Here is a 27,757-nt window from a genome sequence, read left to right on the forward strand (position 1 = left end):
AAAGGATTCTAGTTCAATAGATAAAATATGCTTATGGGGCAGAAGAAAGCAAAATGGAGAAACCCGACAGTGTTTCCCAACTCGACTACCTTGTCTGACACTTCCATCTCAGGTCTTAGAGCCTCTATTAACCATGTATTTGTTTAGTAAAGTGCATTTAATAAGCAAGACATCCAAATTGTATCCTTTTGGAGTGCTTTCGGAAACACGTCTCCAAACCACTGCATTGAACAAAACTGAAATGTTTTCAAATACATGAAGAAAACATCACTATTATCTTCCAGATTGTTCTCAGCATCACCGTTTATGTCTGAGGGTGTTATCGGTGACAAATCCCCTTGAACTCCAGAGGTCACAGCACAAGAAAGTTTAAGGTTTTGGACCAATCAGAATGCTTTCCCAAGTCTTTGGACCCTCCCTCCTCGACCAATCACAGCCGTCGATGGGTAGAAGGAGCCAACAGCTCAACAACTGATAAAATGTTTCGCCACTGATCACCGTTTCAATTCACAACAACAAGTGTGTCATCAACAACTGAACGAAGCTCTGAGAGATTTATCTTACAAACTGCGCTGAGATAAACCACGACTGAAGACCTGGATATCCGTGATTCACTTCCGAGGATCAGCAGCGACGTTTTGAAGTTCACTTTTCGTTTTCAGCTGAATACTTGATACTTCAGCAATCCACTGACACTTGAAGAGCTGTGCTTCTCCTTTGGATAACGTCAGTTTTTTCTCTCAAGTGCTCCTTTCACCCGTTTCTTTCTTGCAAAGGAGATATGACCGCATTAGCGGGGGGCATTTCCAGGATGATGCGCCCAATGCCGCCCCAAAACTACCCGAGAGGAGGCTTTTCCTTGGAGGGTAAGGTGTTAGTTCCTGTGCTTACGAAAGAACAGTCTGAACTTAGAAGTATTCACAAAGTTGATATGTGTTAGTGTTAACTGGAGAAAAGAAGTGACATTTAAAACAGTCTATTTAAATTAGATTGCAAAAAAAATAAAAAAATAACTTGGGTTATTTTGTCTGATGATGTGCTGTGAAATAAGCTTCCAACCAGCGTCCGAATGACTTTTCTATTTCAAGATGAAACAAACACAACTACAAAAAAAAAAAAAAAAAAAAAAAAAAGTGTTTTTTAACAATGAAATCTTTAATGTTGTCTAATGTACTGAAACGTATTTAATGCAACGTTAACATTTTGTAAAAAAATGGGCTTTTGCCTTATTAACTGTTTATATGTTTATATATAGGCTAACATTTTACAAACTTGTCAACTTTTATATACTTTTTAAATATATAAAACACATATGTAAAATATAACAAATGTTCTGTCAACAAGTAACATATCTGCAAATTATAACTATTAATTGACATTTTAGTATTAGTAGTAGGCCAGTGTTTAAAAGTAGTTATTTGTAGTAGGCCTAGTATTAGTTTTATTGTTGTTGTGGTTATTTTTGCATTATAAGCAGAGAACATATCTGTCATAATTTTGATTATTTTGAACTTTTAACGAAGCATTAAAGCCAACTTTTAGTGATGCAAGTATGGAAAAAAGATTTTGTAAAGAAAGATATAACGGCACACTATGAACGCGTAAACTTAAAAGGGAGTGTGCGGTAATATATCTTTCTTTACTAAATATATTTTCACTTTAGCATAAGTAAATTGTTATATAAATTGTTAGTCACTGACACAACCTTTCCCCTCTCTTACTGCAGTCTCCACGCCGTTAGGCCAGGGCCGCGTGAACCAGCTCGGTGGAGTCTTCATAAACGGACGCCCTCTGCCCAATCACATCCGCCACAAGATAGTAGAGATGGCCCATCACGGGATACGACCGTGCGTCATCTCCCGACAGCTGCGCGTGTCGCACGGATGCGTGTCCAAAATTTTATGCAGGTACCAGGAGACGGGATCCATTCGGCCCGGTGCTATTGGTGGCAGCAAACCCAAGGTAGGACATCACCGAGGCCTTCTCATGTGCTGCTAGTGCTGAATTGTAGGCTATTATTGAATTTATTAGAAAGCTCATCCCAGTTTAACATTTCAATATGGAGTTTTGCAAATAAAGTGTGGTGTTTGACTTAACGACTTCCATTTTTTAAAGAGTGTACACAATACAGACTATGGTGTTGCACCTTAAGTTCAGCAAATCATTTCCACAATAAACAATTTTCATTGTATAAAATCTGTTGTTCGTATTATTCTAAAATGTCCATATAGGTTCTTCGGATCAGTTAATTTTTCTCTAAAGCACTAATGCTTATTTGTTTCTCAAACAATTAGAGAATAAAAAGTTATTCTATGGCATCAGTCCGTCAAATACTTATTTTTAAGAGATTTCAATACCGATTTTATTGGCTTGTTTAATATCTTATGACTTAAAACAATAAATTAAATGCCATATTAATTGTAGGCCTACCGTCTCGTGAATATTCACATAATCATGACTAAATAGAAACTGACGATCGTATCTATACATTCTTGTTATAATCGTTTGTGGATATTTTGTAAGTTCTCATAAAATGGCATAACGATATAAAAATGTAATCATTATGTCACTTTTGTAATGAAAGCAGAGCACAACTCCCGATGTGGACAAGAAAATCGAAGAATACAAGAGAGAGAATCCAGGGATGTTCAGCTGGGAGATTCGGGATAAACTTCTGAAAGATGGAATCTGCGATCGAAATAACGTGCCCTCAGGTACTGAAATGTATTAATATCTGCAGTTTTTGTTTTTAAAGATATTGCTTCCAGCACCTGTTGCTTGGAGAAAAAAAACAACAACAACAACAACAACAACCCTATATATATATGTATATATATATATATATATGTGTAAGATCGTTTTAAATGCCTCGTGGCCTAACATTTTCAAGCGTTTACACAGTCAACAAGTGGATTTCTATAATGTAATTTGATGAAGCGTTTTTGCCTCTACACAGTGAGCTCCATCAGCCGCATGCTGCGCTGTAAATTTGGTGGAAACGGAGATGAGGATGAGGATGATGATGATGATGATGACGAAGTGGAAAAAAGGGAGATCGAGGAAAACGAAAGAAGAGCCAAACACAGCATCGACGGGATTCTTGGCGACAGATGTAAGTTTTGACGAGTTTTATGTTGTTGTTTTTTTCATGCGGAACTGAGATGATCAGGTATCCTCATACATTTTATTGTGGATAGAAAATATTTAGGCATATATTTGTATAGGTAATAAAATGTGTTTTACTTCTACTTCATCAATAATAATAATAGTTATAACACTACCGTTATTATTCTTAATGCTATTTTGTTAAAAATTAATTATAATTATAAAATTATAATTTTTGTTGATGTTGTTGGAAAAGTAGCGTAGGCCTGTAGCCTACGTTAGAAATTGCGTGATTGTCACAAGCACATTTATTCTTGATTTATTTATTTATTTTTTCGTGTGGATATCGCTTTTAATGTTTCACTTTGAGTCTTTTGCCACCAAATGCTAAATAGATTGCTGGGAAAATGGTCCATGTCTGCAGTATAATATTTTTTTAGCGTTTTTTGTGTATTTCCTTAAACTCATTGAAACTGAATTGAGGAGCATCAGAGATTAACCTCCTAAAACGAGACGTCCCTGGAGTGAAACTGGCCGAATCAGTAAATCAAACATTTGTCCAAGAATAGCGTTCACTAAAAGACGCTCCTGCGGTGCACAATCGGACACTTGAGGATGAACTTGGGAAACAAAAGCGAAAGAGTCCATGAGACTCACGCTTCAGTTTCCCCAGGACAAAGCTCGGCCTAGCAGTAGCTTGGTCCTGACAAAAGACTCCAAGCTTTTCAAAATTTGGAAAGAAAGGAAGAAAAAACGGTCCAACAAAAGGCGCAGAGAGGACATTATGAACCGGCAATGAGAGATGAATTATTCACGAATGACCGTAGTCCCTGCTCAGAAGTGTTTTATAGACTTCGAGGCCTGAATAATGTGTCCATTTTTAGCTAGATCATGTCTTGGAATTTTCCCTTTCACCCTAAAAAACGTCGTCGAGAGCATGTGGAGGTATTATTTAATTTTTAGATGCTTTAGGCCTAATGGTTACTACGTTTTAAGCAAAAAAACCAAACACCTGTTGATTAGTGTATATTAATTTTCAGATCTAGACCATAAAAAAATAAAGTTTCTCCTTTAAATATGTGGATTTATGGAATGACTTGTTTAATGATTTCAACTTAAACGCATAGCCTAGCTAACAGGCCTACTTTTTAGATTTCCATAAATATAAAAAGTATAATAGCCTACATTTTCCTTATCATTTTTTTAAAAAATCACGAACCTCCCGAAGAAAGTCGAAACAAAAAGCTTAAAAGAAAGATTACCCAGACGCTTGCTCACGAAAGTCGCTTTCACGTCTAAAATAGTATTTTACTTAAAATAAAGTAACTCAATTTCTCCGGCGAAATTTAATTAGTGACACTCAAATGTCAAAATAACGTGTAAAAATATCACGAAAATATTTTAACATCGACACAGCGGATAGCCTCGAGGCAATAGCTTACCCCATTCCCCCAGAAATGATATGTATTAACTTGAAATTGATACAGGCAGCGCGTTTTTCTAACCCCCACCGTTCAGAAATTCTTGCGCAGAGGAGTTTGTTCTAGATGTCAAGTGGAGAGAGGAACCCTGAGCTGTGAGCGCGCTAGCCGCATCACCCCGCGTCATGGGCCGCGCTACAATTGGCGCACATTATCCTCACTCATTGCAATGAAAACCTTTTCTAGTAGATTAAATCAAGCCCTTTATTAGTCCCCACTTTCATCTCAGGACAAAAACCCGCCCCCTTCCTCTCCGCCCGGGGCGCGCATTCATTCCTCACTGCCCTTTTCCTTCTCTCTTCTCCAGCACCGCCATCACGAATACAGATCAGTTGGTAATTAGTTTAACAAACGACTGTCGATATGTTGTTGTTTGGAGATGGCTGACTGATATGAACTTTGCACAACATTGCAAAAGCACTGAAAAAATGCTTGCTGCATAAAATAAAATGTCATTATGATGTCATGATGGTTTCAAATCAGACACAGACATAATTGCATTTTATTTGCTTGTTGTAACTTTTAAATATGCTAAACAGCATTCACTCTATATTTGTTTCTGCTTAGTTGTTCAGCTTACTTTTTCCAGTTAAATGAGCCTCAGCATAAAATTCTATTTATTTTTTTATGCTGTATTTGTGTACATTTAAACCTGGACTTGCAGCAGAGTTACTTAGATGTCTATATCTGCATTGAAAAAAAAGAAGACAGAACAAAACAGTGAATGAAAGAAAGGAAGCGTGAGGGGAAAGGAGAAAGGAAAACAGCCTTTTCAAAGCCCGGTTAATGTTTTTGTTTTCCTAGAAGGATCAATCACCTCTGGCTTTTATTCACATGTAGATGTGTCTACATCATAAAACTCAATGAGTCCTGATCTCCACCGACACACTGTAAACTTCTCCTCTCTCCATTCGCTCTCGTTTGCAGTGGGCTGATTCTGCGCTGTCTGTATTTCACTCTCTCCTCCCTGCTTGTGGGAGTTGTTGTTTTTTCCTATTCGGTGCACAGTTAAAATCTCAAAAGGGTGTTTTCAGAATCAAGAGGGTGTTCTCTAGCCAAATATTGATTAAGTACGTGTTTGCTGAGTCTATAGTTGTCGGGTAAGAGGGGTGTGTTGGCTCCGGGCCCCTGCTCCTTCAAAACCTATTGTTGGGCCCCTTAAAGGCTTGAGATCAAAGCAAAGGCCCCTTCAGATTTATTTGTCTGGGAAAAGGCAGTGTAGAGGACCATTGCTTACAAATACTGGATTGAGCAAACACCTCAAGAGATGTTTCTTAAAACCTGTTTGCTGAGAAAGCTCAGAACAAACATGTCACATTTTTCTTTGGTTGTAACACTTGTTACTTTTATTATTTAGACTTTTTGAACTCCAGTAAAAAGTTATAATTTATATAAAATCACCAGTACTTTTTTTTCCAGAATAATAAAAAAAAAATGTTTATAAAGAAAACAACAAATATCTAAATCTATACTTCTATATCTGTACAAAAGGTGAAACGTTCCAAAGAAAGTTTTTAAAAAAGGTAAGGGATCGTTCTAGTGGCTGGAATGGTTCTATGTGAATCGATAAAACGTATCTCACAATGAGCGCATCCCCTCCTTTTTCCTGTACCATTAACTTTGGGAAAACTGACTATCCTCGAGCCTCATTTAGCTAATTAAAAGTAACTAAAGTCATCAAAGAGCCACGGCCCCTCTCTCGCAGATTCTCATTCACGGCAGGCGAAAAAGAAAACTCCGAAATACAAACAGTCAAAGGGATCAAGTTTTTTGAAAGGGAGTCCCGTGGAGGCCAATTGAATGAGCTTAGTGCTTTCAGACGTGCCATGGTGAACGCAGTCAACATGTAATAATTAGTTTCATTGAGCTGCATTCCAACAATCTGCTGCTTTTCTCCTGGGCTCATTGTCTCCCAGCAGGCCAATAGCCAGGAGGACAGAGAGAATCAAGCAATGACAACACATGAAAGATTCAGCTGCCTTTGTCCGAGAGAGCAAGGAGGACTTTGTTTGTGTAAATAAAATAGGGCTTTTGCCTGCTTTGCTGACTGGATACTTACTCAGTAGAAAATGGGGGAGAGTGAGGAGAGCAAGCAAAAGATGCACCACAAATACAGACAGCTGTGTCACACAATAATAAACAGATATTTCTGGGACGATTGATTTTTTCTGCTACCACGAATGTACTCTGAACAGTAAAGCCAGATGTATTCATCCAAAATTAGACCACAACTGGGCAACTATAGCCATATCTGGCTCTTGGGGGTCTAGTTTTATACATTTTTTAGAGTTCTGTTTCTCTGATCAGTAAACAAGGGCTCTTCTCTCTGCTGGAATGTTCCTCAGTCATGATTTCAGGGCCCTGAGGGAGTGGAGAGGAGCAATCATCTGCCTTTTATTCAGCTGTTTCTCGAAACTCAACAATCTTCGCCCTTCTCTTTCTGTCTCTCAATAAACACAAGTTTATCGAGGTTACGGATCGCGCGGGTTTTCCGAACATCAATCAAGGTTTTTAAGTGGTAATGAAGATTAACCAGTTTTGGCGAAAGTCATTGTGTAGCACCGTTGTAGTTTCATTCGCGCATCGTTCTCAGAAACGGCCTGTGCACTGTGCATCATTTCCACATGATGTCATTCAATTCGATTTCCAAGTGGCATGCCAAGGAAGAAAACACGCATGCACACGGTCGCACCGAGCTTATCTCCAAGTGAATGCTGCCTGTATGCTTCATTAGGTCGGCTTTATGCGCTGGCACCAGCATTGTGATCTTCAAATATTAATTCAAAGGACAATTAATGAATGCAAACCATCTTTGAAGTGGGGGGTGCGGGGTCAAACCCGGACCAGCCCCTAGCGACTGATGGACTCCTCTTCCAGTCCTCTCTTCTCAAAGACGGTTTGAAGTGTCCAAAAGAAAAAGTGAGCAATAGAAGGTCAATGAGAATGGGGGCTCCTCGCCGAATAGAGTGCTCTGTTTTCTTGCAAGTGTTTTAGTGAGTGAAACTCTGGCAAAGGAACGATGAAAAGGAGGGGAAAGGAGAGGTCGAGGGTTTCAGGGGCCTTGCCATAAAGACTCACAATGAGGCAGTTAATTGAGAAGATCGAGACGCTGTTGTCAATCACTTAACTTGAAGAACTTCACTTCTTAACTGCCGAATGATGCTGGTGAGAGAGGGAGAGAGTGCACAGAGAATGGGAATCTGTAAGAAATTACAGCAGAATCATGACTGAAATCATGACTTTCACTCTCTATCTAGTTGTTCGGAAGATTTCAGTGGCTGTGGCTCCAGCCTCATGACTTCCAGCTCTACAGTAGATCTTTGTTAACTTGCTGTCTCTACTACACGTAACTTAGAAGAGCAAAAATCATAATTTCCAATTCAAACATGCAATTTCTGATTTGTTTCAGATTTGTTTCATTTGGTTTTGGAGAATTTAAAGAATGTGGTTGGCATCAACTGGAACTTCAAACGCGTTTCAACTGTTGTCTTCACCTATTTTCATCCTAATTTTAAAGTCAAATTTGCAAGGAAACTGTCGTTTTACAATACTACAACTGAAATATGCTTTATTTAGTGCCTCTTATCAATTACATGCTTAGTTGTGAAGGTTTGTGAACCTTATGTTTCATAATTCACCATAAATGCTTCAGCATAGCCTTTGAAAGTTAAAATGTAAGGTTGTTTAATGTTTCTTAGAAGTGCTTTAGGTTCAACAAAAAACTGTATTCATGTCAATAATTCCATTAAGTTGACTGAATGGTATTTTGGTGGCTTAAAAAACTTGCATTGATGCGAATTCCATCAGATTTAACATTTAAAATGGGTTTCTTTTGGAATTAGGGTGTAAAACCCCTTTTTTGTGTTTTGAAATGCCAGATATTTTACCCACTTAGTGTGGTTTCCAAGTTCCTATTGAATGTGAATGTATCTGAGTCAGGGCTGCATGGCTTTGCATGGGACTGTCAGACCCTTATTCGTACCCCAGAGTGGGTAATATGTGGCTGGGCAGGGTCAAGGGGGAGTCCTGGGTCAGTGGCTGTGCAAACTCCCTCTCTGTTGGAAGTGCGGGTTAAGATAATGTGTTTGTTCAGTGTGACAGGTAACAGACTCTCTATGATGGTCAATAAATGCTTTTGAAACTAAAGACAAATGAGAACTGTTGCATTATACGTTTGCACTATACATTTCATATGTGGTTTTATAAGCTTTAGATGTGCTATTTAGCTCATTTTGTAGACACTTAGTGCTGTTCTTTTAACACAGAAAAATATAATATATTATTTATTAACTTTGTAAAACTTTCACTTTTATATACTTTTACTTATTCACAATATTATATATATTTTTAATATCTTTTTCAATATTATTTCAATATTATATTGTAATTACTTTAGGGGTGGAAGTAGCTAATAAAAATAATGTGTTACGTAAGTAGTAAGGAGTAAGTAAACTATATTTTTACCAGTTTATGGATGGCGCATTTGTATTTTGTCAGATTAGCATGTGCATGTTTGGTAGGAAAGCATGAGTCAAGAACATTAGTATAATGTGATGTCAGTGTAATGAGCACTCATATATTTAGGAGCATGTGGTGTGTGTTCCCGCGGTGTGATCGCTGCATGGGTGCTGCGTTTTGGCTTTGTCCCGTTGTTAGGAGCGATTCCATGCTGCAACAGGCACCTCTGTAGCGTTCAGACATTATAATGAGCAAAGCATGCAGAGAACCCATAATGCCTCAGCATCTTTCCTTTATGGTCCTCGTGTCGGTCTAAAAAGTATTTCTTTTTAATACAACAGTTGTGAACTCAATAGCCTCATTTTGAATTTTGAATTTAAACCATCATTTAGTTTGATTTGATTTTTTTTATAGTTTCTATGAATGTTTTTTTTATTTTTTAATGAAATTAATACTTTCATTGAGCAAGGAAACATTAAATTGTACTGTAAATGCTTTTATAATGTTATTAGGTTTCTGTTTTAAATAAATGCTGTTCTTTTTAATGTTCTATTCATCCAATAATCCCATGAAAATATTAATATTAAGCAGCACAACTGATTTCAACATTACAAAATGAAATGTTTCTTGATCAGAAAATATTAGAATGATTTCTGAAGAATCATGTGAGACTGAAGACTGGTGTAATAATGCTGAAAATTCAGCTTTGCAGCATATGAAAAAACTCCATAAAAATTATGTTAAAATAGAAAACAGTTATTTGAAATGTTTAATAATATTTCAGAACTGAATTTTGATTAAAATAAATACAGCTTTGGAGAGGATAAGAAAGTTATTTTAACATTATTAAAAACATACTAACTCCAAATTTTTGAACAGTATTATATATATATATATATTGACTTATTATAGAGTGATATAAAAAATAAAAAGATATGAGCAATTTCATGGCATTTTGATACACTTTTTTAGAACTTTTGGATTGTGCACCTATTTGCACACACAAAGGCAACACACAAAAGAAATCTCTTCCCCTGATACAATAGTACTATATTTCAGTACCATGGTAACAGTTTAGTCATATTTAGCAGTTGGTCAGGCATGTATAGTTAACATCCAGAAAGTATCTCAAGGATGATACTGTCCAAAAGTCTGTCCAAGTCACATGTTAGTCCACCTGCAACGTTAAAAATGATCTTTGGGAGTCATTCTTCTCCTCTTTGTCTCTCTCTTTCTCCATCTACCACTCTTTCTGTCTCGCTCTCGTTTCTCTCGGGGCAGCTGCTGGGGTCTTGGCTCTTTAGCGAGTTGACTGACTCCCTGCTCCTCCCTCTTAACAAAATGCCAACCCCAGATGGAGTCGTGATCGTTCCGTTAACCATTCTTCTCCCTACATCTGCTGGGATTCTATATACTCCTTAATTCACTCACCAGTGGCTGGCTGGGGCGCAGGCTGAAAGGGCTAGCACTCCTCCACGCTGCAAATAAATGCTTCATTTGTCTCTTCTCTCTTTTGTTTTGTTTGGGGAACACATGTCACGAGCTCAATTACCCAACCATTTAACAGCCCCCGAGGAGGAGAAGACTCTCCCCTACCAGGAGCTATAAACTGCCCAGATGGTCATCTGTGGACATCCCTGTGTTTACTTTCACTTTATCTGCTCTCTTTGTTTTTGCCTGTCAAAGTGTGTTTTGCATTACAGTTACCAACCTGACTTTCCTGAAGAAAAATCACAAAGGATCTCTTTAAAATCTCAATTGCTTCAGCACATGGAGCTTCCAGGTTCTCAGATGTTTCTCCTGAGGAAAAAGAACCCTGTAATCTCACATGTTGCAGAACAGACCTCAAAATGTCTCGGGCTGTGCTCAGATTTGACAAGTTACCAGACAAAAAAAAAAGCAAATGTTTCTCAACAACTCTAATCTGATTCATGTTGTTTTTTCTATGTCAATAATCAACTCATTTTTTTAGTTTTTAGAAATCTTAGGAGAAGCATCTAATACAAAGTTGATCCTTAAAGTGATAGTTCAGAAATGCTGTCATCATTTACTCACCCTCAGGTTGTTTCAAACCCGCATGACTTTCTTCTGTGGAACACATTTGGAGATATTGTCCATGCATTAGAAGTCAATGGGCTCCAATGTTGTTTGGGTTGTACCAGCGTTCTTCAAAGTGTCTTATTTTGTGTTCCGCAGAAGACAGAAAGTTTGAAATGACACGGGGGTGAGTAAATCATGTCAGAATGTTCATGTTTGGGTGGAGTATCCCTTTAAAAATGAACCGTTTCTGAGAACTCAATCAAGTCTTTTGAGCTATGAAATTAGCAAACTTTGAGCAATAGCTTTCCTTTGGGTTTCCAAATCCATCATTTTAAAGTCAGCAAACTCTCTTGAGTTTTGCACAAAGCTGCATTTGCTTTGCGTCATTTTGGCTTCTGTTTTTCAGCCTTCTCTTGTTTCTCTGTGATTATGCATGGAATTCACCACAACCCCTTTAACGTCCATCCGAATGCTACGGAGTTCTTTCAGCAGAGCGCTCATCTCTCTCTCTTTCTCTCTCTCTCTTCTTTCTGGAGCGCACTGATAAATGCTGTGTGTAGCTGGCAGGCTGCAGGTTTGTGGGGTCTGTCCTACTTGTGAGAGGAATATAAATCTGATGCGTGAGCGAGAGGCACCATGCGCTGGTATCATGAATTAACGTTCACAAAATAACAAAAGTTCTACTGGTGACTCTTCCTGTGGTTAGAGGCTTCATAAAATGCAACACCTCCTACTGCTAGTGGCGTATTTAAACAATTACAACATTTTACCTATTATATATAAGTATTGTGAAGCTGAGCAGGTTAATTAAAGAAACAATAAAGTTTCTCTTTCACATTAAAGTAAAATCACAGTGCTTAAATTATTTTTCGAATATGTAAAAAGAGTTTCATGTTTCAAATTTAATTCAATGTGCTTGATGTTTCTTTGTAACTATTTAAGAAATCTGAGTGATTTTTTGTAAAGAAATTTGTTTTGATTTGAATTAGTAATAAAAATATTTTGTTATTAATTTGTTATATACAAAATAATATTTTATACCTATTTGCAGATGTAGAATTCCATCATATCCAGATCCTCAGTCAACACTTTTCTCAGTTACACTTTCCATATTTTTCATATTTTTTAAATTACATTTTTAGCATTTTTTTGAGTGTAATTTCAGGTTTTAAATGATTTTTTTTTTTTAATTTTAAGAATTTATTTTGTCAGAGCAAATGTTTTCACCCCTAGTTCTTATATCCATTATTTCATACTTGTTTTAAAATGATATTCTATTGGGTAATATCTTTTCTCTTAGTGTTATGCAGATGATGTGGTCCACGTTACCTGTTTTGCTTCCTCAGTCTTTTTCTCTTTCTCTTTTTCTTGGTGCATCATGAAAGTGAAAGTGCAAATCATATCATTCACTGTAGCTGGATTCTCAGTTGTCCATTTTAATTAGAGTTCTGCTGATGAAAGACAAAACCTCTGTCAAAAGTCAAAGATATACAGAGTAGATGAGCGCGAGGGAGAGGAGATAGATAGATTAAGCGGTTGGTGGTGTATTGGGACAGGTATGCTGTGGGAAGTGGTCACAGTATGTGGTTCCTGTCCTGCTGAAATTCTGATGGACAGCAACTCTGGGAATCTTCTGGGGACTCTGCCGGTCTCGCTGTTTAACAATATGGGATGCTTTCAGCTCAAAAGACCTTTTATTTTATTATTGAAAACCCCTGATTGATTTGAGAAGTTAATACATAATTGAAATAGTGTTTCGACACAATTCCAGACTAAATATATTATTATAATATATATATTTTGGATATTTATTTATTTTCCCATGCAAGACTTTAGGCTTTTGATTTTTTGGAAAATTTGATATTTTTCTTTGCAAGTCTTCATTGAGAATTCAAACTTTCTCAGTGACATTTTAAACCATTTAAAAAGTGTTTTCACAAATTTCCAAAGGAAAAAAAAAGTATATATATATATGTGTATGTTAAATGTATTGCTCTAGGAGATTTCAGGCTTTTGGTTCTTCAGATGAAATTAAATACTTTTTACATTTTTTAATGCTTTGAAATTTTTTATTATTATATAATTTTTTTTATGGGAATTATGGGAGCAATTTTTGTCTGATCTGATTCTCAGGTTGAATCTAGTTTATGATGTAAATGAGTCTCTAGTCCGACTTGATGCTGTTTGTTGTAATTCTATGTCAGTGAAGTAAAAAATCCAAGAAAAATCACGGAATGATAGATTTGAGAGAGAAGTGCCTGTTTAGCATACGTCAATGCTGTATGGACATGATGGACGAGTCCGGGACTGACAATCATCTAAAACTAGAATCGCTATTCCCACACACCCTTCAGTAGTCACTAAACTAGTCCCCCAGGTGCCATTGAGCGATCAGCCCCCTCTTCGCTTCCTTTTTTCCCCTAACTCTCTCCGTATCGCTCTTTCCCCGTCACCCCCCACCACCTCCACCTCTGTAACCCCCTGGCCGTGGAGGAGGAAGGGTTCGGGGGTGGCCCCCCGCTGTTCCCCTGCGGAGCCCCCATTGCCCTGCGTCCAGCCCTCATTGTGCCCACCTCCCCCCCGCCCCCTGCCAGGCAGGTGACAGGGGCCTCAATGCTGCCTGGACCGAGCTCATGGAACCTACAGATGGAGCGTGGAAATCAGACTCCAAAGAGCTCAGTCACCATTCTCACTAAACAGGCCAACAAAAGACTGCCAAATAACTCCCCAAAAGAGATGGAGCGAGTGAGAGAGAGAGGGAGCACGAGAGAGAGAAAGAGACAAATGCAACAGTGTCATTTACAGATTACAGACTGTAGCGTTTGACGTTTTCGCATCAATGATAGAAACTCCAAGCAGTTATGGGATAGACTGACTTACTTATTTTCATCTTTTTATTTAATTTAATCTTATTTTGTTATTTTATTTATTTACTTTTTTGTAACGTTTGACTTTTTTGCAGCCAATACGTTTTTTTATTTTTATTTATCAACCAATTTGTTTTTATTTTATTAGCTTTTTTATAGTATATAAATTATTTTTTCTATTTTTGTAAATTTATTGAAAGGCTGATTATTGATTTATTTAAATTTATTTACTTATTTTATTTTATTTTATTTATTTACTGATTTACTTTTTATTTTATTTGACGCATTTAACTGTTTTTCATGTTTTCTAAATCCTTTTTTATTTGTATCATTTTACTTTCTTGCAGTGATAATGGTAGAAGCTTTGGCTTATTTACTTGTTTTCTTTTTTTTTGTATTTTATTTACTTATTTTTTATTTATTTTCTGATTTTGATTTTTTTTGTATGTGATTTCATTTTATTTGACTTTGTTGCAGCGGTATTGATAAAAAATCAAGGGAATTATGAGAAGAAAAAAATGAAAAGAGAGATGTTTTACTTACCCAAACCATAAAGTGACTTGACTTGATGGTTTGATTTCTGAATGTTAGTTTTGGGACAATAACATGTTTTTATGTGCTTATTTAATTTGCAAGTCAGTTCTCTGAGGGCTTTCATGAAGTTTTTATAAAGAAAGATGCATTATCCTCAATAACTGGCTGTACATTTCAGGTGCTGTCTACTGAAATAGTCCAGACTTTTGGGGAAAATGGCATGAAAAGAGATTTTCTGTAACATTAATGAGTGGTAAAAGAGCAGTCACCCTCCCTTCCTGTCTCTCTCTTTCCTTTCCAACTCTCGTGAGATGCCCGGAGAGATGCAGCATTTCCTGTATGGTTCCAGGAATTAGAATGAAGGGTTTGCTTTTCTTGACTCTTCACTTTTAATTAAACCTCAGAATCTCTATTTCTTCCTCACTCTTTCTCTTGCTTGCACTCTGCAGGATAAATACACCTGCATATTAGTTGGGAAGTCCAAATTAATTTCTGTTTGTGAAAAAAGGAAACAAATGTTTTACATATCAAATGTAAAACCATATTAGATGAGTTTATGTAGATTATCAAAGGAAAATTAATGATACTGGCACATTGCAGATTTAACTTTTTTCTTAATACCGTACTTGTTGGTTGTTGTTTTTTTTACTTGAATTTGTCCTAAAACTCAATGCAAAGTACATTTAACGGATGGTTTTGATTGCATTTTTAATTTAAGGGTCTGTGGGTGCGGTAAAATGTCTGGGTGTCTTTTTACATTGTGTTTTTTTTTAACCATATGGGGGTGAAAATCTAAGGGAGAGCGAACAAGAGAAAGGAGATGGCTAGTGTCAGACGAAGCAGATGTGGCGTTGGCGAGTTCTGGACGGGGGCTTTCGAGGCGTATTACTGGACAATAGCTGGCTGTCACGCTAGTTTGAGGAGCCTAATCATTCGATAGGGCCCCCCTCCTCTGGGTACAGATTCCCTTAGCTTTAGTCCACACACACGAACATTCTCTTCTGCTGAATTAGCTACGAAAGAACCTCTCACTCGGTCCACCTTCACCCCAAATAATACCTGCATATGAGCGAGTGCTGATGTGTGTGTTTGTGTCTCTAAACACAGAGTGCTGGATAAGAGCAAGTGTTAGATATAATGGCCTTTAACTTTGAGGTAATGGAAACAAAATAACTTTCAACAATATTGCGTTCAATTTATCTAGCCAAATATACAATACAATAGCTTTCTGTACGAAATGGACCAAGTCATGAACTATTCGTTTAAAGTTTGTTCTTTGATGAAACAAATGAAAATATCTCAATACCGAAAGCATAGTTCTTGATTTGTTTTCTATTTCATAATAATCTCATTTTAATGTTTACTTTATAGCAAGCCACTCAGACGAGGGCTCAGATGTGGACTCAGAGCCGGGTTTGCCATTAAAGAGGAAACAGCGGCGCAGTCGGACCACGTTCACGGCCGAGCAGCTGGAGGAGCTGGAGAGAGCTTTCGAACGCACCCATTACCCTGATATTTACACCAGAGAAGAGCTCGCTCAGAGAGCTAAACTCACCGAGGCACGAGTACAGGTACATTAACACAAACTCTTGACTTCCTGTTAATCGTGTGACCATATCCCCTTCTCTTACTGGCACTGTAACTTTGTAGAAATTATCACTCTGCACACATTTTCTGGTAAGTCTCATAAACTAATATAAATGTGGTTTACTAAATTTACCAGTGTTTAGCTCTGCACCCCTTGCCCTGAAGTCACTTGACACACTCGCATAAACACAGGCTTCTTTGTGCCACGTCTGACCTCTTGCTTTTACTCTAGTATTCTGTCTGAGAAAACCCCCCAAAACAGAATCTTTTAATAAACTCTATTATTAGGTCCTTCTAACCTAATTAAACTAGAACCCGTGACATGATGTCATCGCTTTTTAATGAGCACAGATATTTCGATCGCAATCAGACAAAAACAAGCTTTCGGCTACTGAACACACAAAGAGTGCCTGTGTACACTCAGATACGTGACACACACAAACACATTCTTATAGGAATAACATGGTGCCAAATCTGATTCCTGAATAAAGGGGGGTGTTATGAGAAGTCCATACTGAAATGTGTCATGTTTTAAATTTGGCACCGCTGGGTATAAAAACAGTCAGTGTATGAGTGTTAAATATAAGTATAATGTTTGTCCTGCAGGTTTGGTTCAGTAATAGAAGGGCTCGTTGGAGGAAGCAGGCAGGAGCCAATCAGCTCATGGCGTTTAATCACCTGATACCTGGTGGTTTCCCAGCCTCTTCGATGTCGAGTCTTCAGCCCTATCAGCTGGCAGACAGCCCTTACCCTCCCTCATCCATCTCACAAGGTGAGAACTGTAAAGCAGAATAATACATCACTGTTCAAAAGTTTGGGGTCCGTATAATTAAAGAATTCTATTAAAAAAAATGTAAATGCGTAAAATGGTTTCCAAAAAAAAAAGAAAAAAATAATTATTTCTGAAGGATCATGTGACAATGGAGACTCTTTCTCTTTCTCTTTCTCTTTCTCTTTCTCTTTCTCTTTCTCTTTCTCTTTCTCTTTCTCTTTCTCTCTCAGCAGTATCGGAGCAGCCCAGCACTGTGCACAGGCCCCAGCCTCTTCCCCCCACCTCAGTGCATCAGACTGGGCTTGGCAGCGGACCGGGGGCCCAGGATGGGAGTTCGGCCTACTGCCTTTCCTCTGGACGTCATGGCTTCTCTGGTTACTCGGATGGCTATGTGGCCGCGCCGGGCCATGCAAACCCAGTGAACCCCACCATCAGCAACAGCCTCCAATCACAGGTCAGTATCATCTAACAACACATACAGTTTGAGCATACAGTATACGGTTGTATAAACTGACAGATTGCTAGAGGTTTCCAAAAAAACAGTCTGTGTTATGGTTGGGACGTTGTTACTCAGTTTACATGCAAAGAGGTTAGGCAATCACACAGGGTCCTACAAGGAAATCTTGAAGTTCTATTCCCAAAAGACACTTTTTTTATTTTTTTATTCCAGTCTCAGAAAGGGTAGAGAAATGGTTGTGTAAAACAAAATGATAATGAACCAGTCATAATTCTTATGTGATTATAAATTAGTGGGGTTTTTTTCTAATTAAAGATATCATTGAGCATCTCGTAAGTTAGTGCAGGTACGTTTTTTATTTATTTATTTTTTTACGTTTTTAATTGCAGCTCACCAAGGCTGCAATTATTTGATGAAAAATATGAATGTGGAAATTTGTAAAATATTATTAGAATTTAAAATAACTGTTTTCAATGTTAATATATTTTAAAATGTAATTTATTCCTGTGGTGCAAAACTGAATTTTCAGTAGCCATTACTGCAGTCTTCAGTGTCACATGATACTGATTGGGTTGCTAAATTTATTTTTTCTTGTAAACCACGATATGATTTTTTTCTTATAATTATTATTTTTTTTGTTAAATAGAAAGTAGCATTTATTTGAGTACTTTATTAATGCCTTTACTGGCAATTTTGAACAATTTAATGCATTCTTGCTGAATAAAAATACTGATTTCTTTTTAAAAATGTAATAAAATAAAATCTTACTGACCCCAAATTTTTAACCAGTAGTGTTTTTACACCAACAAGCAGATTGGCAATGTGAGTGAATGTGAGAATGAAGGTGTGAGAAGGGCTAGGACACGACTAAAAGGATGATGATGGAAACGAGAAGTGAAAGACAATTATTTGTGATTACACACTCATCAGCTGTTATCTGTCAGCTCGCCTGCTGCGCTCAACGTGCTAACAACCAGAAAATGAGCTCCTAACTGCCTCAAAGCATCCGGTAGTTAGACACGAGCGGCATTCTGGGTGCTGTCCTCAAACTCAAACCCCTCCGAGTGCTGCGTGATACAGATAAATGGAATGAAAGAGATGGACAGAGAGAGAATGAAATGGAAGCAGAGGAAAAAAATAGAATGGCTGAGATAGAAAACGCCCCTGGGGCTATAAGACAGAAGATGGTTTTGAGAATGAGGTTCTTTCTCAAAACACACAAAAAAGCAATGAAAGCCAGTAAGATTGCCAGTAAGATGGAAAACACTAAATGCATCCCAATTGTTTAGATATGTTATGGTAAAATAATAACATTTTTGTTAAAGGGACAGTGCCCCATAAAAAAACTCATCCTCTTTATGTTGTTCCAAACTTGTACAACATTGTGATTAAACAGTAGTTCATTGTTTCCATGGTTGTCATTCTCCGGAAAACACCTCTAAAGTATTATAATAGTCCATGCAAATTAAATTTGGGTCTGTTCCTCATGTAAATCTATAAATGCATGACTCCAGAATAAATCACTTTTATGGTACATTTCTTTCTTTTTTCAAGGGTTGAAAGCGCTTGTTCCCAATTTTTTGTTAAGTGAAAAAAGTAATAGCATACAGGTTTGGAAAGCTATAACATTAGTTAACATGAACTATCACTGAAAATACTTCTAAAGCATTTATTAATCTTAGTTATTGTTCATTTCAACATTTACTAATACATTATCAAAATAAAAGATTAACAATGAACAGCTGTATTTGTATATTAACTATCATTAACAAAAAATAATAAATCTAATGCATTTTGTTAGTTAATGTAAGATAACGCATTAACTAACATTAATAATGAATACTTATTGTAGAGTGTTACCAAACCGTCTTTATTTTTTAAATATGCAAAAGTTCACTTTCGATTTTAAAAACCGTAAACCATATGAAATAAAGAATCCTTTGGACCATTGCCTTGTGTACATTAATTGAACTGCACAAAGTTATTTAACATGACGTATTAATTGAAGTGTGTCTAATCGTAGCGCCCCCAGCAGCAGGGTTTGTAATCAGAACCAATTCCTAGTCATTAAGGCAGCATTCCTGCGTCAAGAATGACTTAAAGGTCAGGTAGCTTTCATACTCACACTCGGTCTGTTATTGCCATTAGTGTGTGTGTGTGTGTGTGTGTGTGTGTTTGTAACCTGGCACAGGGTCAGCTAGTGCTGTTGTGTTGTTGTTGAAGGGCAGGGATTCTCATCGTCATGACGATGCTGGAACTCTCAGTGTCTGAGATTCTAATTATGGGAAGCTCTGGACTCTTAATTGATTGGAATGGGAGAATTTACCCTCCATAATGCACTGTGTAATTTATGCAAATGAGTCACTTTGTTGGCTAATTGTTTGAATTATGTATTTATCTGTGGTTTAATGTATGCTGAAATAAGCTTGGATTCAGGGTGTGCTGAGGAGGCTGGTCCATGCAGATTGGATTGCAATTTATTAGCGAATGAAACGGATTATTTATAATTACGTATTTTATTTTTATCTATTAATTACAAAAATATGATAGTACAGTGATATTAAATGGAAATAGCATAAAACATTGATACGTATCAAATCCATGGAGAGAATTCTTTATTTCAAAGCTTATGCTTTTTAACCCCCTGGCATTGTTCATTTGGGGGTCTGAAATGAAAAAACTGAAATGTAACTTTTCTTTTCAGTAAAATCTATGTAATATATATATATATATATATATATATATATATATATATATATATATATATATATATATATATATATATATATATATATATATATATAATATTTTACATTACTTTTGAATTGTCCATTTTGGCATAAATTTTATTAGAGTCAAACCTGAGCACAGAGAAAGACATTTTGTTACACATAACATTTATTTTTATTTTTTTTTTTACAAAAATGCAACACAAATAAATAGGGATGCTTTATCAGAGGTTAATCAATCTGATCTCAGCCTCTTATTTATGTCTTCTGCTCAATTTTGCTACATTGTTACAGCCACGTCAGTTCTTTTGTGTGAATAATAGTGTGTTGTGTGTCTGTGAGTGTACGGAAGTGTGTGTTTGAGTGTCTGTGTCTGTTTTTTACTTTTGATGTTTTAGATGATACTTTTGATGTGTGTAACCCTTTCCTTGTGAACTTCTGCATATTTAGAGAAAAATACATTTTGGTAACACTTTACAACAATGACCCGTTGGTTATCATTAGGTAATGCATTAGCTCACAATGAGCGATACTTTTGTTACAGTATTAATTAATTTGGGTACTAAATCACTGCCATGGTAAATGTTTAAAAAAGAAACATGGAATTTTTTTTTACTTGTACAAGAACAATAATTGACCTATATATTGGTTCAAGATTTTCTTTTTACCCCAAAAAATGTCCTGTTCATTGTCTCAAATAGTTCAAAAACTGCAAAAAGTCATACAAAAGTTTAGTTGCAGCTGTAGCCTGTTCTCCTTTCAAGAAAAAGTGCTGAAAATGATCATAGTAACATGTTGATTTTTTTCTGCAGTGGTTTGTATAATATTTTTGTGCAGAGTTGAAATTAAATAAATAGTCCAAATTGATAAAATAATTTAAACTCATCAATCAGTTTGTGAAACATCAACAGCAAAAAAACAAAAAAAAAAAAACAAAAAAAAAAAAACAAAGAAAAAAAAAAAGAAAATAAATTATCACAAAAATTCCTAAATGTATTTAATCTGAAATATTCTAAAAAAATGTTATATGTAATTGAGAACAATGCATTTTTGCTCTTTGAGCTCTGGTGAATGTGGGCTGCTTCCTCCGGACAGCTGGGTATACGTGCATATTCCTGCTGGCTGGGAAAATGTTTTATGAGGAAGCTTTTTGCTGTCTGTGGTCTCGACATGGAAGGAACATTTTAGTTTTCACCTCACATGTAGCTGGGCCCAGGCCCCCCATGGGGAGGTGAACAAGAGAGTTTAACCTCCATGTGCTTTTCATTTGTTAAGCATCACACATCAGCGTGTGACTCACACATGCACTGCTGTACATGATATACGCTGTCAGCTCGTGTGATCCCCGAGTTATCTGCAAGGTGGGGAAAGCTCCTGAAAATCTGTGAGTGCTTAGAGCTTTCAGTCCATTTCTCTTCTGAACAGCTGTTGAAGATGAACCCCAAAAGGAATTTCATGACCCTTCACACTGCTTGTAAAAGAGTTAACCGCACAAACACACATGGTTTCCTTGCTAAATGAGGAAACACCATAGACGCCTATTGTTTTATATTAAAGGAATATTCCAGGTTCAGTACAAGTTAAGTTCATTTAATAGCATTTGTGGAATAATTAACACACAAAAAAAAATTTCACTGATTAAAAAAAAAGGATAAAAAAGTAGAAGTGAATGTCAACAATTTCTGGAGGCTTTAAAAGCAGAAATGTTAAAATTATAAAAGCATCCACAATACCTTTTCTATTAGAATGTGTGTATTATTTCATTTTCATTCATGTTTATAGTCATTTTACAGTTTTAGGCATGGCAGTGTAATAGAAATGAAGATGAGTAAATATATTTGCAGAGTAAAACCTCTGTATTTTTCTAAATATACAAAGTTCAATTTGATGATTTTAAAAAGCATAAACCTTATAAAATAAAGATGCTTAAAAAAGAAAGTCAATGGGGCTGATCTGTAGGATTTAAATGCTAAAATGTTGAAATTCTTACAATCATGTACTGTATAATGTGTTTAATTTTATAAACATTTTACATACAAAATCATTTAAATTGTATATAATTGTATAAAAACACTTACATTAACTTTTCTATTTAGTCTTTGGGTGTTATTTCATTTTAATAATTTTTTTTAGTAATTTTAGAGTTTTAAGTGTTGAATTGTACAACTAAATATAACCTTAGACAGAAATGACTATTAAGCATGTTTTCAACTCTAAAATCATGTTAATACACATTGGTTATGTTTTGTGGCTATACTATTGAGGCAGTCATTTAAGATCTAAGACTGGCATCCTTCATTTTCATCACTTTAAAATAGTTTTTTTTTTTAATAAAAAAGATTTTATTAATGAATTGTTTTTCCAATTGAGGACCTCTCCAGATGTCCCCATAGGGTGGTTTTTGTCTGATTTAGCTTATGTCTGAGGACAAATTTGGCCCTAAAGAAAATCTAAGCAAACTCACCTACTGTACACAATAAAATGTTCTCTGCAACTGATATTCATTTTCTCATAGCGTAAGGGACACTTATTCCATGTTTTGTTTATTCTATTGGTTTTTAACATCAAACTTTGATAGAAAACCCCATAAAACAAGCTTTTTTTCTTCCTTTGTTTTCTTACTCTCATTTTTTTTTCATCTGCTAAGCTTTCTTCTCAAACACACAACACTACACTTAGACTTGTTTTCAGGAAAATGTTAACCGGGCAAAGAAATACAGCCCCTTTCGACCGACTCCTCCCCCTCTTTGGTTGCACCGGGTAATGGTTTAAAAAGAACCATGTGTCCAGCAGGATGGGGAATAATTTGACTCTCATGGACTCTGGATGGAGAAAGTGGGCCGATCGGTTGTTCATGGGGTCGGTGTGCAGGAGATTTTTTTGGGCTGGGCTGGTTTTGATTAATGATTAGCAGAAGGAGGGAACTGATCTGTATTTGGCCCATCAAGCGCCGTCTGAGAGCTCACAGACACTGATGGCACACTCGCGTCTGTCACTTGTGTGCATTAGACACGGGCGGCCAGAGACGCTGTGTGAGAGCTGGAGAGATCTTCACTCGCTGTCATCAAATCATTTCAGATGCGTGTTACCCACTGGTGTTTCATAAAAGGAGGGGTTTCTTAACGGATTGAATTAAAAACTGTAACGTTGTCATTATGTTCAGTTTGGTATGTTGAGTTCATTTTACATCACAGAGTTTAAAACAAAAGCGAATTCTCATTGTTTTGTTTGGTGAAGATGAAGAATTGTGATAGATCTGAGGTCTTAAGTTAATCCATGTGTAAAAAAAATAAGTAAATTTGAGAAGTTCTGAATACTAATGGACTGTGCTGTGAGAAGATGTGAAAAGTATACATGCCTAAAATGAGGCATATCTGCATGACTAAACATTTAATAAAATAGCTGGTTTTAGTTATTTTAATACTTCAACTCAGACTAAACAAAAAAAAAAGAATTGTTGAAATAAAACTAAAAAATGAGAAAAAAAAAATTTGTAAGCATGTAGATGATTAAATGTGGTTTTCTGATTTCACTCTGTTACCAAAATTGGCCATGTACCTGTATTAGCTGACGAGCATAAACCAGCTTGAACAGCAGGGAAATTAATTGGTCTTTTCAGCAATTTGCTTGTTAAAAAAGTAGATTATCCTAAAGTGTTGTGTTATTTTTTCTCCTCAGGTGATGGGGCTGTTGAATCCCGGTGGAGTGCCACACCAGCCTCAGAGTGATTTTGCCCTCTCTCCGTTGACGGGCGGTTTGGAGCCCAGTACAGGCATGGCTCCCAGCTGCCACTCCTCTCAGAGACTGGAGGCTCTGTCAGGCCTGCCCAGCTCCCAGTCCTACTGCCCCTCCAGCTACAGTTCACCCGGGTACAGCGTGGACCACGTGGCATCTTACCAGTACAGCCAGTATGGGCAGAGTAAGGTGAATACTAGCAAAGTTCAGTTTTTGGATTTGATGTGTGTGTCTGTGTGTGTTTTATAGACACTATCACCGTTTTTATTCATTTCGATTTTTTTTTCTGTTTTCACTTTAATTTTAATACAATTTTCAGTCATTTTGTTGTTTTTGTGTTTTTAATTATTTAAAAAAATATGCCTATCTTTATAATTGTTTTTATTCTTTAGTCATTAATATTTATAAATTCACTTGTATTTATTTTAGTACATCAAGTAAACAAAAAAATAAATAATAAAAAAATAATAAAAAAGTAGTTTTATATTTTAATTTATGGATTAATCGAAAAGAAACCGTGTAGTTCAATTCATCGGTTTTTGATTGGATGAAGGCATATCTGATTGCAGTCAGTTGTAAGAAAGGGGTGGTTTCATTTATGCAGGCAAAATTGGAGAAGCCCTGCATAAGTCACCAGAGAGAAGTCTGTCATTTCACTGTCTGGTCGAGCTATGATATTTTGATTGAAAATTACAAGATCAAAAAATGTATAAATAAATAAATAAAAATATATGTATGGATGAATCATTCAAATTAGATCAATGAAATCCATTTAGAAAATAGATAAGTGAATTTCCATTTCATGATGACTTTAATTAATCTCTTTAATAAAGAGCAGTTCAAATTCTTAAGAAAATGTTTTGTTTGTCCAACCACACAAAACTTTCTAAACAACAGTCCAAAAGTGCATTAACAGTTGTTTAATCTTACTTTCACTACTAGTCACATCCATCCCTGTTTGGTTTAATAATATATTTTTACATTTGACACTTTTTGACACTTTTATTGAAGAATGCATTACCACAGCTTGCCATAATCGTGCGAACCACTACCGATCAGCCAGGAAACTTTTGAAAAATTGCATTGATTCTGTAGAGAAACACGATCATCTAAACATCAGCTGAAATTATTTTCAGTGAAGTATTCGTCTTTTAATCGGAGACGTAATCATGGGTTAACATTAGTTAGTTGTAATCCATTGGGCATCCACACAGGTAAACACTGTCGTGGTTTATGATGCTTAACCCGTGCCCTTTCATGACCCTGTGAGATGAGCTCTATCTCATCAGCTCCAGACATCCGTCAGCCAGCCATGTAATGAGCTCTGGGTAACAAAGATATCGTTCATGATCCACTCAAACACACAGTGAAATGAGAGGAGCAGAGGCCTTGCACACCAGGCCTGCACGTCGAGTGCCCAGTCCAGGACTGCATCTTGATATCATTAATTTGCTGGGGTCCGCACCCTGTAAGCACAGAGCTGGGGGTCCGTGGAGGAGTTAGCGGGGGTCTGGTGTAGGATTAGAATGGCCCATGGCGGGCAGATATTAGAACCATGTGTTTCAGACAGGTCAGATCTGTAGTTGCTGTTGATCATTGACTCTGATCCATATTGAACTAAATATAGGACAACTCTCTTTTCATTCCCCCTCTCTCAATCTCTCTTAATTTTTCCCTCTGTCTGTCTTTTTAGTTGAACTGGCACACACTGGCTCGCTCAATTATGTACTGTGTTTTGTTGGATCTTTCGCTTTTGCAAACTTTTGATTTCTTTTTTTTTCTCTTGGCAAAGGCTATGTAGGTATAGTCTTATACTTATGTCACTGGTTCCCACTCGGAGCCCACCATGAGGCATTAGTAGACTACCAAGACCTTACTATAATGTAATTCATGTAATTTTGTGTGTGTGTGTGTGTGTGTGTGTGTGTGTGTGTGTATATATATATATATAAAAAAGAAAAACATATAAAAAAAATGCTAAATTTGCTAAATATATATAGTTCTTAAATATGTATTTTATTTATTATTAAAATTTGTTTTGATTTATATATTCAATAAAAATGTGTAACCATATATTACATGAAGCTTTTAGTGGTTTTTTGTGTGTGTGGTTCTGTCATTTTGATTAGGTTTTGATTTAAATATGTCCAGACATTTTTTATTTATTTTAGTTCATTCAGTCGTAGTTATTTTAGTACTTGAACTAAACGAAAATGAGAAAAGCTGCCTTGGCACCTAACTGAAATAAAATGAGTTTTATTTTATTTCCGGTAATATTTATTTGATTTCAATCCATTAAAATGTTGTTTCATAAGTTGTTTTATCTGTAAATAAAGATAATAACCCTGACCTTAAATGAATGTCTTTCAGGTGCCTTTCATTATCTGAAACCCAGCATTGACTGAATGAAGACAGACAGGAAGGAGATGAAGAGATCTATGGATGACTGTAAACTCTTGCACTTGAGCTCTCCTTCACCTCTTGAATGTTTGACCAAAATGACCATGCTTCCTCAAACTCCCGCTCGAGGAGCGCTGAGGAGAGGCCAGCGGTGACGGCGCTCCTCTCTGACGCCTGTGGGTCCAAAGTGCAACTGAGTTGTTTTACGAGGGGGATATTGTGGGTGGGGTTGGGTTGGGTTTAGGACCAGGACTGAAGACGGGTTTTAGACAGTTTAGACCTGGACAAAACTGCCTCTCCATATATCTATTACCATTCTGGAGCAGGTATCACACGTTCTGATGACACTTACCGCCTCCTTCCTGAAGAACGACAAGCCATGGGACACGATGAGGACAAAGGGAAAGGACAAAAAAGGACAAATAAACAACTCAAAGACTGAGTCTGTGCTTATAAACAGCATGGAATGGCAGGGAAGAGTGTGGTGCCATACTCTGATATCAGCTGTCCACTGACGGACGCACTTTAGTGGCTGGTTGCTGGTGACTCTTTGGTTGAGACTGATTTTGTTGATATATTTAGGAAATAAGGGCTCGGAAAAGACTGATGTGCCAACTTTCCTTATTTCTCATTCATACATAAATTTATAAATAGACAAGAACATGCTCACATTCGACACAACGCTCTCAGGTCCTCTTCATAGAGAGAAAGAGGCTGAACTAAATGGAATGCACTCAAGTGTCTGATGGCATTTCACCGGCTTAAACGATGGAGTGTGATCCTCGGTGGTGCGGACAGGCTATGTAACACAGACCCCTTTATTACCAGTCATCTGAGCACACACAAAATACCCTGTTATTATGAGACAGAAGTGATGTTCAGAATAGAATACTATTGCACTGCTTATTGCATACTGTATACTACAGTATATACTAAAATAATGCAATGCATTTCAAATTGTAGCATGCTACCTTGTAAATGCTGTTGCATTTTTTAATCTAATTTGATTTGGCAGATGACGTGTCGAAAAAACAAAAATAAAATACTTAGTTTTATTGGTTACAATGGAATAGGAAAGTCAAGTCGAATGCATTGCAATGTTGAATATAATATTGTGTAGAAGGTCGTCTAGCTAGTTTTGCATGCAGAACAGTTGCATTCAATATACATAGTGCTGCATACTGAAACATTAGTAGTATGGTAGTATGCTATTCTGAACATTCAGAGAGACACAGGCCACAAACAAACCCAAGGAAAGTGCAATACACACTCAATACCTCAAAAACACTCATCTGTTCTCACTCGCTCAAAAAAAAAATCATCTGTCTTTAAACTTAAGTTGTTTTTCATGCAAAGAAAAGATTCCAGATGATGAAGCATTCCATATTGTGGATGGATGTCACCTTTCAGATGAAGTTCTTGTTCTGTCTCTGTAACACATTGTTCATGTCTTATTTTGTAGCTTGTTGTTTTATACTTTCATGTTTTGTTTTTGATTCTCGACTGCATATAATGGTTGATGGATAATGTGTAAAATGCAGCACTATTTACTATTTATACGAAAATAAATAAATAAATTGCTTTCAAGGTTA

General features: G+C 36.6%; 1 protein-coding gene across 4 annotated transcripts; it reads left to right on the forward strand.

The window, feature by feature from the left end:
* Positions 1-455: 455 nt before the first annotated feature.
* On the forward strand, positions 456-27,757 carry LOC113113809 (paired box protein Pax-3-like). 4 transcript variants are annotated; one of them, XM_026280308.1, is made up of 9 exons: positions 456-866; positions 1,727-1,962; positions 2,588-2,714; positions 2,957-3,112; positions 15,857-16,056; positions 16,679-16,844; positions 17,075-17,298; positions 23,709-23,954; positions 26,136-27,757. In XM_026280308.1, the coding sequence occupies exons 1-9, from the start codon at positions 782-784 to the stop codon at positions 26,151-26,153; spliced, it is 1,458 nt and encodes a 485-aa protein (XP_026136093.1). In that variant the 5' UTR covers positions 456-781; the 3' UTR covers positions 26,154-27,757. The 4 variants fall into 4 exon arrangements, with proteins under 4 accessions (XP_026136093.1, XP_026136079.1, XP_026136102.1 ...); XM_026280294.1 differs by having other exon boundaries at positions 457-866; positions 2,585-2,714; XM_026280317.1 differs by having other exon boundaries at positions 458-866; positions 17,078-17,298.

This window comes from Carassius auratus, chromosome 2 (assembly GCF_003368295.1).
Source record: "Carassius auratus strain Wakin chromosome 2, ASM336829v1, whole genome shotgun sequence".
In the NCBI taxonomy this organism is placed as follows: domain Eukaryota; kingdom Metazoa; phylum Chordata; class Actinopteri; order Cypriniformes; family Cyprinidae; genus Carassius; species Carassius auratus.